Source organism: Rhinatrema bivittatum, chromosome 14 (genome assembly GCF_901001135.1).
Source record: "Rhinatrema bivittatum chromosome 14, aRhiBiv1.1, whole genome shotgun sequence".
Taxonomy (NCBI): Eukaryota; Metazoa; Chordata; class Amphibia; order Gymnophiona; family Rhinatrematidae; genus Rhinatrema; species Rhinatrema bivittatum.
Genome location: NC_042628.1, coordinates 9,940,739 through 9,959,705, shown reverse-complemented (window position 1 = coordinate 9,959,705; position 18,967 = coordinate 9,940,739). Strand labels below are relative to the sequence as shown.

The window sequence follows — 18,967 nt, the reverse complement described above, 5'->3', positions numbered from 1 at the left end:
AGTGAGTTCCGAAATTTAAAAACAAAAAAGGGTAAAGAGAGGGGTTTTAGGGGTCAGGGTGGAGAGGGGAAAAGGAAGAGTAGGAAGGAGAATAGGGAACTGGGAACGGGTCGATCGCATTGTTGCGTGTATTTTTCAAAAATTTCCCTCCCCCTCCCCCCCCATGTGTGCAGCTGGTCACCCATGTGCACATGCACGCGCTGATGCAAAATTGGGTGTGCATGTGTGCGCGGGCATCGGATTTTATAACGTGTGCAGCGGCGTGCACATGTTATAAAATCAGCGCGTCCATGTGTGCGCGCACATGGACGCCCGCGTGGTTTGTTTTTTTTTGTTTGTTTTAATCTGCCTTTAAAGTATTAGAAAACAGGAAAAGGAATCTGTGTTTCATCAGTTTCCCAAAGTCGAGACTGACCTCGCCCACAGAGATGTTTAAAATGTTCTTATCTGTTTACCCCTTGGGATCCTGCCAGGTACCTGTGACTTGGATTGGCCACTGTTGGAAACAGGATGCTGGGCCTGATGGACTTTGGTCTGGCCCAGTGTGGCAAACCGTTATGTTCCAAAAATATCTAATGGAGGTACTAAAGTTTTCCCCTTGAGGCCAAGCTATTAATCCACATTCCTGTTTTTATTTTATTCTTATTTGTGCTGCATCATTCTAGATCCCTTCTATAATCTTTTTTGTCAGAATAGATTGAAAACATTTCTAAGTATGAATGGCATGCAGGATTATAAGAGAGGAGGAGAAGACTGAGGAAAGCCATAATTGCATGGAGGTCAATGTCCTCTGGTGTTGGAAAGATAGAACAATGAGAGAGGCTGACGGGGTGAGTGGATGCCTGGAGTGTGTTGTCAGTTTGACCTTAAAGTTTCAGAGCCATTCAGGAAATGCCCCTTTTTTTTATGTTATGTGGCTCTCATTTGTGTGTCAAAATAATGTTGCTGCATCAGGTGCGGTAGCAATGCTCTGCTGCCTCCAGTCGGGTCATGCCTGTGATTGATGTTAGCAGTGTGGAGGAGCATCAGTGTTGTTGCGTACAGATGACCAAATATTGCGAAAATAACATTTCTCTAACATAAATAAATAATAACCAATGCTGTCTTATTGCTGGGGGGGGGTCTCTGTGTTGAAATATATTTTTCACTGCTTTGAGCTTTAGATCACCGGGTCCCAAAGAATGTCTGTGTGTGTATGTGAGCGTGTGGGTGAGTGATAAACCTCCTCCATTTATTTTCCTTTCAGAACTCAGAAGTTATTCATCACCTGCAGCAAACAGAATGAAATTCCCCTGGCTAAAGCCTTTCTGTCATTTCACTCTTTTTTCAGGTTATCAGATGGCCTGGGAGGTGTACAACAGAAGTGAAACCCGTGTGACCAACACGCTTACCAACACAACTCACGAGTATAAAATTACAGGCTTGAAATCTCTTACCACCTACATTATTGAAGTGGCAGCTATGACCATGAAAGGCATTGGTATGATGACAACATCTACCATTTCCTCAGGTGTTCCTCCAGGTTAGTTAAAACAAGGACCTCCCATTTCTACCTCCTTTAGGCCAGGTCATGTGTATTAGCTTCTGGATGCAATGGATTAAGCACACGGCAGCATTTATGCTGACTTGACTCGTGTTTCCGTTTTTAACCTTTCTCTTTAAATTGATTCTATTAATGAATTTTCAAATGTAATACTGATGCTTTACTGGAGCTGCAGTTTCTATGTGGCGTACCAATGAAGGGGGTGGATTGAAAATGAGAGCTCCATGCTGACCAAGGTTTCACCCTGGGCTACAGGCATTATTTCAAAGTTAAATTAAAAGTTTCCGTTATAGAATAAACTACGTTTTCAGACAACAATGTTCTACGATTCAGACCGCTCAGAAAGGAGTACAGAGAAAGCCCCATTATTCAGAATATATAGCGAATGGACAAAAATGTTGCCTTCCCAGGTCTCTGCACCAGAGAGCAAAAAAAAAAACCCACATCAAGCAGGCAAAGTGTCGTAAGCAGAGCTGTGCAGAACAGAATGGGCACTCTCTCTCTCTGCAAATCTCACCCTTTCTACCCCTAGATGTCCTCCTATTGCATCACCAAGGCGTAAAGATACAATCCCCATTTTGCATCCTGTACCACTGAATTTATTGGAACCTATTGATCTACATGGGTGGACATTAAGTGGACATTAGGTAGTGATTGATTACATACCATACAGACCTAAAAGAGAGAGGGTTTAAAACAGGGTCACCCTTCTCTGCCCTCCCCCTGCCCAATAAACCTATTTGGACCTTGGAAAACCCATCAATGACACCAACTCTCAAGTACCACAGGATACTTGAGGTAGATATGTATATTTGAACATAATCGGGTACTATGAGATAATCTGAGAAAAAGACATGAGGCAAAAAAAAATATTTCATGGTAGGTACCATAAAGGCAAACTAGCATAAGAATATCCATGGGAAAAAATACACTTCTTTCCAAAGGATGGTAAATTTTTGATTAGGCACCACAGGTGAACTAATAATAGAATATTAACCTCACTCTGGGCCTGATTTTAAAATGGTTACGCGCATAAGTTATGCGCGTAACCCTCTTAAAAGGCCCCTGCGCGCGCCAAACCTATTTTGCATAGGTTCGGCGGCGCACGTAAGTCCCGGGGCTTTGCAAAGGGGGCGTGTCGGATGGGCGGCGCGAATTTTGGGGCGGAGCGGGAGGCGTGTCCCCCGGCCCTATCTAACCCCCCCCCCTACGTAGGGGGGGGGTTAGATAGGGCCGGGGGGGTGGGTTAGGTAGGGGAAGGTGAGGGGAGGCGGAAGGAAAGTTCCTTGAGTGGTCTGAAGGCGGATAAGAAAACAAGTTTTAACTAACAGTTATAGTACATTGGTCAAAGGTCATTTACAATCACAGTTTTAATCAGCTTTACAATGGATAGCATTGAAAAGCCAGAGTGTATAACTTATAATCCTTATTTGATAGTTCAGGTAGATAGGTTGGAAAGACTTGAGCATGTCTACTGAGGACCTTTGACTTTTCTTCCAACATGTACTTGGGTGTCTGTTTTTGCTCCTGGCTGTGAACCACCTTGTCCATAATCCACTGTCCTGTGCTGCAGTTATTAGCCTCTCATCTTCAGATTTATGCTTAACTTTCCTTAGCCATTCCTGAGTCCGGTTTTGATCTGGGTGGGGTTTCTGAAGCAGCTCTCTAATTCCCACTATGTTTATGCTTTTGCCAATTGCCAAATTCCTATGAGGGGTCTGCAGTGTCTGCTCTCTCTCTTCCAGATGAAATCCTTGAAATCACAGGTCTCCTCTCAAATGTTTTACACTGGATCTTTCAGACTGAGCCATTTCAAAAGCTCACACAGGGGGGCAGGGGATGGGGGCAGGTCTAAAAGCCTCTTCTTTCTGTGCTCCACTCTTGGGCAGAAAGAGCGGTTACAAATCGTCCTTCCTAAACAAAACTTCACAGAAACTCCAAAAATCTGAAAATACTGAAATGCCACAATTCAGCTAGTGGGTGTGTTAGGAAAATGTGTTTCCTCTCTTCCTAGCCTGACACAGTAATATGTTAATATCCATAAAGAGACATCACTGCACAATGTAAATAAGTTACCTCTGTAAATTTTTACGCTACTATCCTTATTTCCTTCCTCTCCCAGTTCTACAACCTTGTTTTATTGTAACTTTTGCTTCCGTTGCACTTGTTAAAAGAACAGTTTTTGCACCCCCTGTTATATGTAAACCGGCATGATATGATCTTATCATGAATGCCGGTATAGAAAAACCTTAAATAAATAAATAAAAATAAAACAGTAGAGGGTGCAGGGTTAGGAGAACCAACAAGGTACAATGAAAAACCTCTGGGACCCCCCGCCAGTCCCGGGGTGCAGACCAGCAATGTGTTGTCCTACCTCATACCCTACCCAGCCAAAGAGGAATAAAGGAATTGTATTTATTTATTTAAAAAAAATTTTAACATGCACGCATGATATGTTCGAGGTGGTTCACAACAATGAAGCATACATAATTCGTAAAAACAAAGTGAACATTAAAACAAATTCATAAAAAATACATACAGTTGTCATCCCCAAAAGCTCTGGATAGAAAGTAAGTGTTTAAGGCCTTCTTGGAGGGTTTAATGCCTATTGCCGATCAGAGCTGTTCTGGTAAGGCATTTCAGATAGGAGGTCCAGCCACAGAAAATGCCCTCTCTCTGATTCCACATAGATGTATAAAACGTACAGATGGGACTTCCAGGAGGTTCTTGTTAGCAGGCAGTGGCATTTTGCATGATCTGCGTGTTCTAATAGAGTCAGATGATAAACTTGGGCAGAGCATCGCAGTAAATAAGGCTTGTTAAGACGAGCCTATAGAATAGTAGGAAAATCTTGTGAGAGTAGTAATGGCCACAACCATCTAAGCATACGTAACTTGTAGAAGACATTTTTTTACAACACTTTGAAAATGGGGTTTTATTGAAAGGTTGATGTCAATAATAATGCCTAAGTTTCTGACCTGTTGTTGAATTGGGAAAAGGTGATTTTCAAAAAGTAGTTCAGTAGGAGCTGGGAGAAGAGTTTTAACTTAGTAAGGAGGACTATTTCAGTCTTCTCAATACTGAGTGAAAGTTTACTATGGTGAAGTCATCTTTTGACAGAGGAGAGGCCTAGGGTGTATGACCATGAAGAAGAGAAGGAGAATGAAACAAAATAGATCCTTCCACTTCTAAAAAAAGCCACACTGATTCCAGGCATCTCCTGCTCTTGAGCAGGCAGGAGCCACCACTACAGCAATCTCCAATAGTAAAATGTATGATCCACTCCTGTTTGCTACAGTGCCTAACACTAGGGCCAGTTACTAGTGGAGATCCCCATAGGATCTGCACATGCAAAACTAGCAAACTTAAAAACAAAACTAGAAAGCTTTGTTCATAAATATTTGTGTGATCTGCAGAGACTGTTACTTTGCACCAAGACTGTTTCTGTGTGAGGAATTCATGCTAACCATTTGGAACCAAAGCCTTTTAAATGAGCATCCTTCTCTGCAACACAATTTTTTGTTGTTTGTTTGTTTTTTTATTACACATTTGTATAATGCAAGTTGGGCATGAGGGACTCATATAAGCTTTGGTACACAACTATAGAAACAGACTCCCTGCGTTTGCAAGGTCACAGAAAATGATGGTCCTTACTACATCTGTCCACAAGCCTTAAAGGAACTTAGCTCATGAACCTTTGGTCCAGAGGCAGAACATTCACAAAACTGTTGTGTGCAGGCTTGATCTGCCATTTGTCCCTGTTGCTCTGCCATCTTACAGCCTGAAAAAGCAGACCTGTTCATGTGAAACCTGAAGATGGAATGATAAAGAGTAGGTAACAGACAGAGAAAAATGATGAAACTACAAAAGAATAGGAAACAGTAATCCTTTACGTAGAAGAACCATCAAAGACTCCCATCTTATGTCAGAATGTGCCAAAATATCAAATCGAACGTGAGGCATATGAGAAACATGTGCCACCGTTTCAGAGAAGCCAGCATGCATGACCATCCATTGTTTCATTTTTTTGAATTATTTTTCATAGAACTCCCCGGTGCCCCATCCAACCTGGTCATTTCCAACATCAGCCCTCGCTCTGCTATGCTGCAGTTCCGTCCTGGCTACAATGGCAAAACTTCCATCTCCAAATGGATCGTAGAAGGACAGGTAGGAATCTGGCAGATCTGGTTTAGGGGGCTCATTTTCAGCAGGAAATTGCCAAATATCTGGTAACACATATTTATACCACTTAGTTGGTGAATGCACTGATCTTCATGTTCCAATTAATAAGTGAGAGATATCATCACAGTACATTTTCCAATTGTGTGGGTCAAACAGTTACTTCCTTAAAGCAAGACAATTTTAATGTATTTAAAATATTCCTTTTCAGAAGATTATGGGTGGTGAAGACCCTGCCAAAACCCTAACATTTTCATGCAGTCCTAAAGTTATCTGGATAACTTAGCCAGATAAGGCTGAATATCGTTCTCTGGATAGCTGAACGTCCCAGAATGCCACTGCCCCCAATATATCCAGTTAACTTTTTAGACAGATAAGTGCTGACCACTGAACATGCCTGGATAGTCAAACAGCACCATTTGTCCAGTAAGTCCACTGAATATGGACTTCCTAAGATTTCACTCTTTAGTTTCAATTTTGAAAACTCTTTATAGTTCACTTGGCAGCATCCAGTGCTACACTGGCATCCACTATAGTTGAACTCTATGTATAAGATGTAACTCAGCAGTTGAAAAGATTTATAACCTGGACTCATCTATAATTTGAGGTGGAGTACAGTATAGAACATCCCATAATTCAAGGTGGGATAGTATAAAACATAGTCAGCATGGTTACTTTTGGGTTTCTTAACTCTGATACTTAACCTCTACCTTGCAGCCCAGTACTTATGTTCTCACTGTTGAGATTCTTCAGCTAATACAACAATGCATGGCCAATGGTTTGCATGAACATCTCCAGTTCAGGAGGATCCAAGCAAGGTTGTAATTATAACCTCCCTGGAGCTTATACTTGCTTTACAAGGGGCTGTATCCATTGGGTTTGCATAATCGAAAGCTCAGAAAACAAGTCCAATTCCTTCCATTCTTAGCAAAGAACACCTTCCAGAGGGATAAACTCCCCCTATTGGAGCATTTTCAGTGCACACCTGGCCTATCCATTAGCACAGGGTGACTGGCTCATACCAATATAATAAGTAATCAGGATTTACACTAAGCATAACTCAGTGAAAAAATTCTAGTTCATCACGTATGAGTGTGAATGATAAGGCCTCTAGACTGTTTAGAACATTCGTTTTTACACATTCTTAGAGAATGAAACCCAAAAGTAATGAGCAGTTTTGATTCCCTCAAGACACCAAAACAACATATTGTATGCTCTTCTTGCTAAAAGTGGAGTGCCACTCGTAGCAGTATAGCAGAGGTAATTAATTAGCTTGCCATGAAGCCATACTCAATAGCCATATCTAGATTTCATTTCTAATTTCCATGAACAACATGGCCTTGAATATAGGTAAAAGCCCAACTCTGTTTTAGATACTTGTCTGCCCATAAAATGTATTTATTGTATTTGAACAGCTTTAAAGAGGAAAGCCATATCATTTACACATTGGTCTGTATTTCCTATAATTGATCTCCATAAAAGATCAATATAAATCCCTTTATAATTCAGATGTGCTGGTAAAAGGAAGCGAGAATTCCATTTTAGAAACTGTTAAAATTCAGTATTTTTTTTTTATTTATTTCATTTATATGCCACTTTTCAGTATTAGCTCAAAGGGGTTAAAATAACTCTTTGAAAATAACAGCACATTACATAAAAATAGATACACAAAACATTATTCATAAAATAACATTAAGTCAAAATATCCATCTAAACTAAAGCATAAAATAAAAATATAAAACATATGAATACCATAAATAACCATCATCATCATCTCATAAGATCAGTCATAAACATAGAAGAGTCAAAGAATTTCACAACCTAAAAGAGGTAATTTCTAAAAGTCAAGAGGAACCATAAAAGCGTTTTCAACATTACAGTTAATAGTCAAGTCAAGAGGCCGCCAATGAAGAGTGGGTGACTCGCCAGAATGATGGCTATTGACACAATACCCTTATTAAATAAACATACACATGCTTACTGTGACTCCAACATCGCTCTAAGCTTCAACAGCAAGAGGTAATGGAAAAAAGGATTTGCACTCACAAAGAGGGGAGTAGCTGGCTTGTTACGGCGGTTACTACCCCAAACCAAATATGCCTGATACTTCACTTTCAATGCATATACAGCATAGCTCTCTGCTTCAATGACAGGGGAGAAGAATAACTGATACTTCACACATCCAGCAGAGCTCTCTGCTACAACGGCAAGGGAGAAGAAAAAGGGTTCGCACTCAAAAAGCGGGGAGTAGCTGGCTTGTTACGGCGGTTACTACCCCAAACCAAATGTGCCTGATACTTCACTTTCCATGCATATCCAGCATGGTTCTCTGCTTCATCGGCATGGGAGAAAGACTGATACATCACGCATTTCCAGCATAGCTCTCTGCTTCAACAGCAGGGGGAAAAAAACAAAAACAAAAAACTGATGCTTCACGCATATCCTGCATAGCTTCAACGACAGGGGTGAAGAAAAAAAGGATTCGCAATCACAAAGCGAGGAGTAGCTGGCTTGTTACGGCGGATACTACCCCAAACCAAATGTGCCTGATACTTCACTTTCAATGCATATCCAGCATGGCTCTCTGCTTCAACGGCAGGGGAGAAAAAAACTGATACTTCACGCATGTCCAGCATAGCTCCCTGCTTCAACGGCAGGGGAGAAGAAAAAAAACCAACAAGGGCTGTGCAACATAGTCTAGGTAAAACAAATAAGCATGGGTGTAGCTTGCTTATCGCGGCGGTTACTGCCCCTACTACCCCTAACTAATCAAGCTAGATATTTCACTTGGATGCAGCTCCATCACTGCTCTCTACATTAATGGTGGGGGTGGAAGGGGAATAGAACAAAGAGCTAAGAGAAACAGATAAGTATGAGAGAAAAAATGTGTGAGGCTTGCTGGGCAGACTGGATGGGCCTTTCGGTCTTCTTCTGCCGTCATTTCTATGTTTCTATAAGTATTCAGAAGTTTTAAAAGTCATTACACATAGCTATGCTTTCATGGCTTTTCTTAAGCCATTAGGTTTGTGGCCCTACAAGTCTTCTAAGCAAGTATATTCCACATAAGTTAATAAATAATAAATAAATGTGGGCATAAGAGATTGCCTCTTTTTGGTAATTTCTAACATTATCTCTTGTGGTGGGGATACCCAGATACCCAGAGGAAAAGCTCACTGGCTGACCTTGCTAACTGCGTGGCTTCAAGGAAGAAAAGGCCCTATATCCTTATAGGCTAATAATAGCATCTTAAACTGAGCACTGAACTTGATTGCGAAGCCGCACACAAGGGGCATCCACACATGTGGATCTGGAGTTGGATTTTTCAGTTACTTCATCTGTTGTTCACATAATTGTTCAACTATGTAAAATCATTTTCTCCTTATGATGACTGATCCAATGCACTACCTTCATTCTGCAACTTTCTGTGACTCTATTTCAAGTATTCAGGTTGTGAGAGGGCAGTATGGTCAGCTGCACCCAACAGTACGTAGACTTTCCAGAGTTAGGGATGGATCAGTGTTGAAACCTAACACATTTGTACCAACTTTCATTCCTACAACCTGCGTCATGATTTCTTTATTGTTGATTAACGCTCAATCAGTGAGGAATAAGGTTCCTATTATTTCAGACATATTGTCCACCAATGCTTCTTCATGTTTATGTATTTCTGAATCATGGCTTTCAGATTCAGATCAGGTAATCCTGAATCAATTAGTAACAGATGGCTATTCAGTGTTTTCCAAACCGAGACTTAATAAAAGAGGAGGGGGATTTCTAATCTTGTATAAAAAAAATCACTGCTATTTTCATTGGTAAAGATTGATATTTTTCTTCCATTTGAAGTCTTAATTTTAAAGTCAAATAGTTTTAATCTTTGCTTGGTGTACTGTCCCCCAGGATTTTTAACTTACAATATGTCCCCATTGATTGAGTTACTTAAAGATTTAGATATTGAGCATAAACATACAATTGTACTAGGCAATTTTAACTTGCACGTTGATATATGTTCTCACTCTCAATCCTGTGATATGGTATTAGAAGTCACCAATGCATTACGATGGAATCAGTTGGTTCAAGGTCCTACCCATAGAGCAGGTCACTCCCTCGAAATAGTGTTCGTTAATAACGATACTTTCATTCAGACATCTCCGATGCAAATAGATGCAGTTCCTTGGTCTGACCATTTTCTAATTTCTATTTCATTCATGTTTATGGCTCCCCACAAAAAGGAATCCCTGGATACTCCTAACTTGAGGAGGAAACCGATAGATATAGACAAGTTAAAGGATGAACTTCCAGATAGATTGGAGAGTTTCAATTTTGATTCTATTTGTACTTGCATTGAAGAATGGAACTCTGTCATGCTAGAGTTAGGCAATAAATCATCACCATACCCTCCCACTATTATTAGTTCAAAGAGGAATTTAAAGAAGAACCAACCATGGCTCTCTAAAAACTGGTGCTAGAAAGAAGAAAATTAAGACTCACTTGAGCACACATGGCATATGTTGATTGAGTTTCAAAAGCAACTCGCCTCTTTCATTTGCAATTTAAATCAAGCTAAAAAGAGATAATTTTTCATACAAAATTCACAATTCAGGATTTGATGTAAGAGCCCTTTTTTCCACAGTGAGATGTCTCACTGATAGTTTAGCCCAAGAGTCTCATAATCAGATTGTTCATATGTCACATTTAGGACGTGACACGTTTACCACATTGTTCACTGATAAGGTGGATAGAATTTGGAGGAGTTTTCCCTCGATATCTATCTCATTAACTCCCAGTTCTACAATTGACTCTACTTGGGATTCCTTCTTTTTGGATTTATGTAGATGACATTCAGTTTTCATTTCCAATAGATTCTTCAGTTTTTCCAACCTTTTATTTTGAAAATCAGGAAATAGTAGTTCAAACTGCTGTACATGACCTGGGTATCATGTTGGATACCAGGCTATCAATGAAACACTATGTTAAAAATGTAGTTAAATTTAGCTATTACATTGATGAGGAGACTTAAACCATTTCTAGAAGCAGATGATTTTAGGTTAGTGCTCCAAACTTTGATTTTGGAGGGCTAGATTATTATAATTCACTATTTTTGGGGGTTCCATATGATACCATTCAACCTCTTCAGCTCTTACAGAACTCTGCAGCAAAGATTCTTCTGGTACATGTAAATATAACCATATAACCCCAGTATTAAATAAATTGCACTGGTGACCGGTCCTTTCTTTACTTCATTGCATAGTCTACAATAACGATATCTCCTGGTTAGGCACCAGATTGCACACCATCTAGGAACCTCCACTCAGCAAACAAAGGATTATTACCAGTTCCCACTTTAAACAGGCGCATCTGGGTGAAATTAGGGAAAGAGCAATTTCTGTAGCGGGACCCATTTTGTGGAACGAAACGCCTGAAGCTCTGAGATTAATGGTTGATTTAAAAAAGCAATTCAAAAAAAGAGCTCAAAACCTGGTTATTTCAACAAGCTTTTAGTGAACATTGGATACAGTTTAAAGAGACTGTTAGATTTGTTATCATCTTAATGTTCTAGATGGAAGGTAATTCCTATGGCAGTTATATGATCTAATGAGATGTTAGAAGATATGTTTTGATGTTGTTTTATATGGATGATGTATTTTTGTCAGTTTGTTGGTTTTAGTCATATGAATGTTTTATTGTGAACTGTTTTGGCTTAAAGTGGTATAGAAGAAATTTGTAAATACTGGAAAGAGATTTTAAAGGGGCTACCATAAAATTGGTATTTACAGATGGAAATGTACATATTACTATTGGAGGCAGTAGTTTTTTCTAGCATGTGCCATTACTGATGAAAATTACCATGACCAGGATTGCGCAACTATGCAGGACAGTTGATATGAACGTAATCTTTAAAAGTACTTGCTCTTATCGATTTTTTTTTTTTTTTTTTAATTGCCATTCGATTTATTTTATTTTATTGAACGATCATATGCTATGTTCCTTTTTGTATTTGCTTATTTTTATAGTTGCTTTTTATTGTATTTTATTATATTTGTTTTTACCATGTTATATTTCTTTTAATTATTTAATTATGTAAACCGTTATGTTGGTATAGTCTGAATGACAGTCTATAAAAATTTATAAATAAATAAAATGCTGCCTGAGCTGTTGGTGTGAAGGAGTAACCAGGCTGGACTGTAGCTGCATCTTACAAGAGGACGTGAGAATGAGCATAAATGTGTTTTGGGGTTGCTTTACAGTGATCTATCGTATTCTGTACAGCTCTTCTATATTCCATTTTTCAAGGTAGTTTTCAGAAACATACAATAGGTGTAGCTGCAACCTGCACTTATGGCAACTTGCCAAATACCATAGAGACCACCACCTCCATCAACATGCACTATATTATATGTATATGAAAACTACCAGCCGAGAAAGATTGAAAAAATGTATGAGAAATGTGAATCTTATGAATCATGAGTCCAAAGATGTGCCTGTTCCTCATGAGCGATGACATCAAAAGCTCTGGATCTGCAAATAACATGAGACAGAAAAAGAAATGAAGCAGGTAGATAAAGCAATGTCAAAAGCCAGAAAGATGCTTGGCTGCATAGGGAGAGGAATGGTCAGCAAAAAAAGGGAGATGATATTGCCCCTATATAGATCCCTAGTGAGACCTTACTTGGAATACTATATACAATTCTGCAGACCACACCTTCAGAAGGATGTAAACAGGATGGAGTCTGTCCAGAGGATGGCTACTAAAATGGTCAATGGTCTTCATTCTAGAGTATATGGAAATAGACAAAAATTTAGACAAGTATACCCTAGAGGAAAGGCGAGCTAGGGGAGATATGATAGAGACATTTATATTTCTCAAAGACTTCCATACACATGTATTTTTTTATTTACGCATTTTATATACCATCATTCCAAAAGAAGATCACAATGGTTTACATTATCAATATTCATGTTCTTGAACAACAATCACATACTGTGAATCAACATTCACATTCTAAGTTAACACCATAGCAAATACGTAGTCTAGTTCATATATATACATATTCTACGATATCACAATAGCAACTATATAATCTAGTTCATGTTCATTTTTTTTTAGGTCGACACAGTAGTACATACCAATTTTGATTCTACTAACATTGCATTTTACTTCAGTTATTACTTGTTCTCTCCACTGCTGTTGTCTCTTTTATTGACATTGGAAATCAGCACAGTGGTATTTTATGTTAAATTGTAAGCATTTCTAAAGAGCCAAGTTTTCAGTTCTCGTTTGAAACTCTTTCTTTCTGTTATCTGACGTAAAGACTCTGGAAGAGAGTTCCACAACTTGGAGTCCGCTATCGAAAACATTTGGTCTCTTATTTGTGTTAGGTGTGTGTTTCGCATAGAAGACACCATTACAAGTCCTTTGTTTTGTCATCTTAGGGCTCTTTGTGGTGTGTATTGTTGAAGAGTCATGCCTAATAAGAATAGGCACTATGTGGTCAAAATCGGAAACTCCGAATCATCCCCCACCCAACTCACCCAAGGGGTTCCCCAAGGCTCTTCCCTCTCATCCACATTGTTTAACATCTACCTCCTCCCTCTCTGCCAGCTTCTTACAGACCTAGGCCTTCCTCATTTCCTATATGCGGACGATGTCCAAATTCTCATCCCCATCCAAGAATCATTAATCAAAGCCATCAAAACATGGGAGAACTGCCTTAGCTCAATAAACCACCGACTTACCAACCTTCACCTCGCTCTGAACACAACGAAAACAGAACTGATCCTCATCTCGCAACAAATCTCCCCCAAGAACATGACAGACAATAACCAATACACAACCACCATCCCCTTCCAACCACATGCACGTAGCCTGGGAGTCACCATCGATAGCCAACTCAACTTAAAAAAATTAATTAACACCACGATAAAGGAATCGTTCTTCAAGTTTCACATCCTTAAGAAAATTAAACCCCTCCTACACTTCAACGCACCGTCCTACAGGCTACCATCCTGACAAAAATTGACTATTGCAATTCTATCCTCCTAGGCCTCCCTGCCTCCTACATCAAACCCCTGCAAATACTTGAAAACGCTACAGCCAGAATACTAACCAACACACGTAAAAACGAACACATCATACCAATCCTTAAGGAGTTACACTGGCTCCCAGTTGCATCCCGCATCCTCTACAAAAACTTATCCGTTATACATAAATCCATCCACAACAGTAACATTAAGTGGACCAACAACAAAATTCGCCTACATGCCTCTAAGCGCCCTACCAGATCAGTATACAAAGGCAATCTTCACAACCCCCCACACAAGACCAATTGATTAACATCCACGAAAGTGCGTGCATTCTCTATAGCAGGTCCCACTTACTGGAACGCTTTGCCACCAGACATTCGACAAGAAATAAGCACTCAACAATTCAAAAAAAAGCTGAAAACTTGGCTTTTCAAACAAGCCTTCCCAGAATAACAAGATTACCCCACCACCCTTGCCCATGCTCTCCTCCACCCCTCCTCTCCCCCCCCCCTTGCCAATAACCTTAGCTGCCCTCCGTACGTGTATAGTCTACCCGCAAAGATATATCTACTTATGTATTAACTACAATTCTTGAACCCCCTAAAAATTTTCATTTCTCCACCCACTCCTCCCAGCTCTGCCCTCTCCCTGTCTACCCCAAATGTATACTACAACCGCAACTCCATGTTTTTGCTTTTAGTTATTATCTACTTGATCTTTCCAAAGCTTGTTATATAACTCTGTATACTCTCCAAGTTCCGCCTATCTCCCTGTTTATTGTATTTCCCTGCTGTTACAAGTTACATGTAAACCGATATGATGTTTCGACGAATATCGGTATATAAAAACCATAAACAAACAAACAAACAAATAAATAAATAATGAGCTCGAGTAAATGGTGTTGATTATATTGAAAATTAGAATTAATACTTTGTAGTGAATTTTGGATTGTACAGGAAGCCAGGGCAGTGCATGAGTTTTTAGAAAACCCGTTGTTTGAATATGCATGAGAAAGATTTGCATGCACAGCCTCCATTGTATGCAAATCTATCTCATGCGTATTCATTGTGGATATCCTGAAAACCTGGCACTCGAGGACTGGAGTTCACCATCCCTGGGGTAGTGGATACGTGGAACGGTCTCCCAGTGGAGGTGTTGGAGACAGAAATGGTATCTGAATTCCAGAAAGAATGGGATAAAAGCAGGGAGTCTCTGAAGGAGGAATGAGAATTCCAAAGCTAAATTTGCTGGGCAGATTAGATAGGCCATATAGTCTTTTTCTGCCACCATGTTTCTATCTAGGAGTTCCTTGCAGTGAAAGAGCACACAACCATAGTTCTGAATGAAGGAGCATGAAACATGAAAAAATCCAGGTTTTTATCTGATGACAATATGATTCATAAGTATTGCAAGCATACATGAGTTTTTAAAAGAAATTTAGTCAGCAGTTTTACAGAAGAAGAAAAATATCCCTTCATCTCTCCGGTTCAGTTTTTAATAAGTCTCGCAGAAAGCAGCTATGGTGGAAGGTCAAGTCACAGCTTACATTCGATGAAGATCCTTCAAAGAAAGCAGGTGTGGGCACTGTCTGGATGCACAAGTAAATTGCTTTTATTTTTTTTGCCCCCAGGTTTTGGGATATGATCATTTGTTAAACTTTCTGTTTAAAGCTAATAAAGTAAAATGCCAGAGAAATACTTTTCACCCAGCAAAAAATGCCCTCCGGTTCCTGTACAGAATCAACAGTGAGCATCAATATAAATTACAGGTTCTATAGTCCAAGCCTAGAGGCCTTGGGGATTTTCAGAGCAACTGAAATTGAATCAAGCATGAGAGGTATCCAATTGACTTCCTCCTAGATATGTCTTTACCAGTTGACTGTAGTCCGATACCTTCTGAGAACTAATAGCGAATGATTCGGTATTGTCAGAGAGCTAAGTAATAGCTAACAAGACAGACACAATCAACGCAAAGGGTTCTAATTAGCATAAAGCTTTCTCTTTTTTTTTTTTTTTATTAGGGGTTAACTGGTATCTTTAAGGAGCAAGCAGACTCAAGGCTGTCACTGCACACCCTCCTTACTCAATAAGCAGCTGGGCAACAGGTATCTCCCAACCTGGTAAAGAGTCTTGGGAGCCATAGGCAAAACTTCTGCACAGGCAATTATTAACCTCCGTCTGTCTTACAAACTGCTGAAAGGTAGAAGAGCTAGGGAAACCTGTCACATAAAGCCTGTCATCTTGACAGCTCATCTCTTCTTCCCACATATATTTTTATAGAATATTTTAGAGCCCTGGTGATTGACAAGAGAGAAGTATGGAAAGCAGATGACACAATGAATATTCTTTGCTGAGTGAAATCATCAGAGGACGTAACTGTACATGGGTCAGATAAAGGCTTATAGAAGAGGACTTAAAGAACTGGAAACCTGTAGGTTATTTTCTCCTTTCTCTAGGAAAATCATGATGGTACAGCAATAAGTTTAAGTATATTCAGTAAGGTGGGTAGAAAAATAGGATCTAGTAACAAAACTTCCCAGTGTTACAGGTAAACTGAATGTATTTAATCCAGGACAGAGTTTGCACCTCTGCTGCTTCACAGGAGAAGGACCTGGATAGAAATCAGCAGGTTCCTAGGGAAGGAGCTTCCAAGTGGCTGACACAGCCGTAATCAGGTTAACTTAAAACCCTAGCTGACGTGCTGTCAAGCTCTGAAAGACCTGCAGATGCTATGCCTCTGAGAACTTGTAGACATCAATTGTAAATTGCTAAATATTGATAATTTTTGTATTGATGAAGACAAAAAGCTGTATTTGTATTCTGGTTTGTTTGCTGACAAGAAACTGTATTTTTGTTCCTATTTATTTTATGGTTTACTAGCCACAGTAAACGTATTGAAGTGTCTCCTGATGTGCCTACATCTGGACTGTTCTTACACCCACCCTCAGTCTACCACAGATCTCCACAGTCATCTCCCCTTTAAAACAAATTCCATTAAAACTCCTAAAAGTTGGGCATTGCTTTCTCCCTGTCTGGTGCACAAATGACACTGTAAAGCTTATCCTGGTATTTTTAATTACAGGAGAATTAGAATGGGGTAGGGAAAAGGGAAATAATATTATCTGAGAGAGTTATGAGTTCTGTCAATATTAAGTAAAAGGTTACCATTCAGACCCTAATATTCTAAAGAACATGATTATTTCAGGGAAAGTTTCATAACTCCTTATTGATAAAATCATAGAAAAAAAGTATCTGATTTCAGATTTTTAAAATATGATGCAAACATATCTAAGGGAAACAAAGCAGTTCTGCAAAAGAATTATTAGGGATGTGCATTCGTTTAAAATAAAACTGCAAAACACGACGAATAAGGCTAATTTGTTTCATTTGGGGGACCTCGAAATAAATCAGGGACCCCTCCGAATGAAATAAATCTTATTCGTTCATTTTGTTTTAAACTAATGATTCGGGCCTAGGTCTAGGCCCGAAGCTGGGGCTTCACCTAGGGCATAGGCCGAGGCCTAAAACAGGGGCTGCAGCCTAGGCCCTAGCACGACACTGGGGTCTCAGCGGAAGCACAGGCCAATGCCAGGGCCTTGGCCGAGACCCCCAAAAATTAAACAAAAAAAGCTTACCTTATCTGTTGGGTATCCGACAAAGGCCAGGTCCTGATGCCGGGACCTAGGCTCGGACCCAGGGCCAATGCTGAGATCCAACCCGAAGGCCAAGTCCGAATGCTGGGGCCTTGGAGCCCAGGCCTCAGAGCCTCTTCTTTGTCCTCTTCTTTCTTAGGCACTTGCAAACCAACTGACTCCATCTGTTGGGGGTCGTGCCAGAGTTAATTAACTCCGCTGCGTTCACCCCAGCAGACGGTGGCTGCACAGTCACATGGTCTGCCGTGCGCGACCGTGACAGAGCCACGCTCGGCAGACCACGTGATGTGTCCTGGGCCAGCCTAGGCGGTGAATACCCGGGTCGGTCATCCTTGGGAATCTGCCGCTGTGTAACAGTCATCATTCCACTGATGAAAGTCCAATTTCAAAGGTTAATTTGTTCAAGAATACACAAAAATACAAGGTGCAATCTCCAGAATTGTACACAGTATTCTAAATGAGGTCTCTCCAGGGGCCTATACAGGGGCAATATCACCTCCCTTTTTCTGCTGACCATTCCTCGCCCTATGCAGCCAAGCTCCTTTCTGGCTTTTGCGTTGCTTTATCCACCTGTTTCATTTCCATTTCTGTCTCATGTTATGTGCAGGTCCAGTGCTTGTGACATCACTGTCATGAGGAACAGGCACATCTTTGGACTCATGATTCATAAGAAACACAATGTTCATACATTTGTTTAATCTTTCTAGGCTGGTAGTTTAGTTATACATATAGGGGCCGATGCAAAACAGTGCGCTCAGCCGAACACACTGTTTAACCTGTAATTGGACGAACATTTTGGACGCGCGTCCACAACCCCTTATGCTATAAGGGGATTAGCGTATCCAAAACAAGTGTCCAACCTCCCGCGAAACTAACAGCACTCATCACGTGCAAATGCATGTAGATGAGGCTATTAGCTGTTCTCCCCATATCCAAAAATAAAATGTGAGCCCAACACACATTTTTATACTCAGAAATTAATGCCTGTCTAGAGCAGATGTTAATTTCTGAGCAGCCCAAAAAAGCAGAAAATACTGCTTCCGACTTAATATCATGGCAATATTAAGTAGGAGGAACCAAAAAGTTAAAAAAAAAAAAGGTGTGCTGGTGGTCAGGTTAGGAAAAGGGACGCTCGTAAATTGATAAATCCGTTTTCCTAACCCACTGACAGCCACCTCTCCTGGGTGCCCACTGCCAAGGAGGCACTAAGGGCGCACATTTGTCCCTAGCGCCTCCTTGGCAGCGCGACCACTTATTTAAATATTCAGTCTCGGGCCCAGGAGAGGTGTTGGACGCGCATTAGGAATGTGGGCGCGCTGATTTATTGCATCGGCCCCATTATATGGTGCATGTTGTTGGAGGTGGTTGGTCTCTATGGTGTTTGGCAAGCTGCCATAAGTGCAGGTTGCAGCTACACCTACTGTAAGTTTCTGAAAGCTACCTTGGAAAATGGAATATAGGAGAGCTGTAAAGAATATGACAGATCACTGTAAAGCAACCCCAAACATATTTGTGCTCATTCTCAGGTCCTCTTGTAAGATGCAGCTACAGTCCAGCCTGGTTACTCCTTC

The 18,967-nt window shown here is 40.3% G+C and overlaps 1 protein-coding gene across 2 annotated transcripts in view; it reads left to right on the top strand.

Moving 5' to 3' along the window:
- SDK1 (sidekick cell adhesion molecule 1) overlaps nucleotides 1-18,967 on the top strand; it is a 728,283-nt gene that overhangs the window by 584,643 nt on the left and 124,673 nt on the right. For both annotated transcript variants that reach the window (XM_029576917.1, XM_029576918.1), the window contains exons 21-22: nucleotides 1,331-1,522; nucleotides 5,589-5,710. In XM_029576917.1, coding sequence (XP_029432777.1) covers nucleotides 1,331-1,522; nucleotides 5,589-5,710 — 314 coding nt within the window. The remainder of the gene's footprint in view (nucleotides 1-1,330; nucleotides 1,523-5,588; nucleotides 5,711-18,967) is intronic.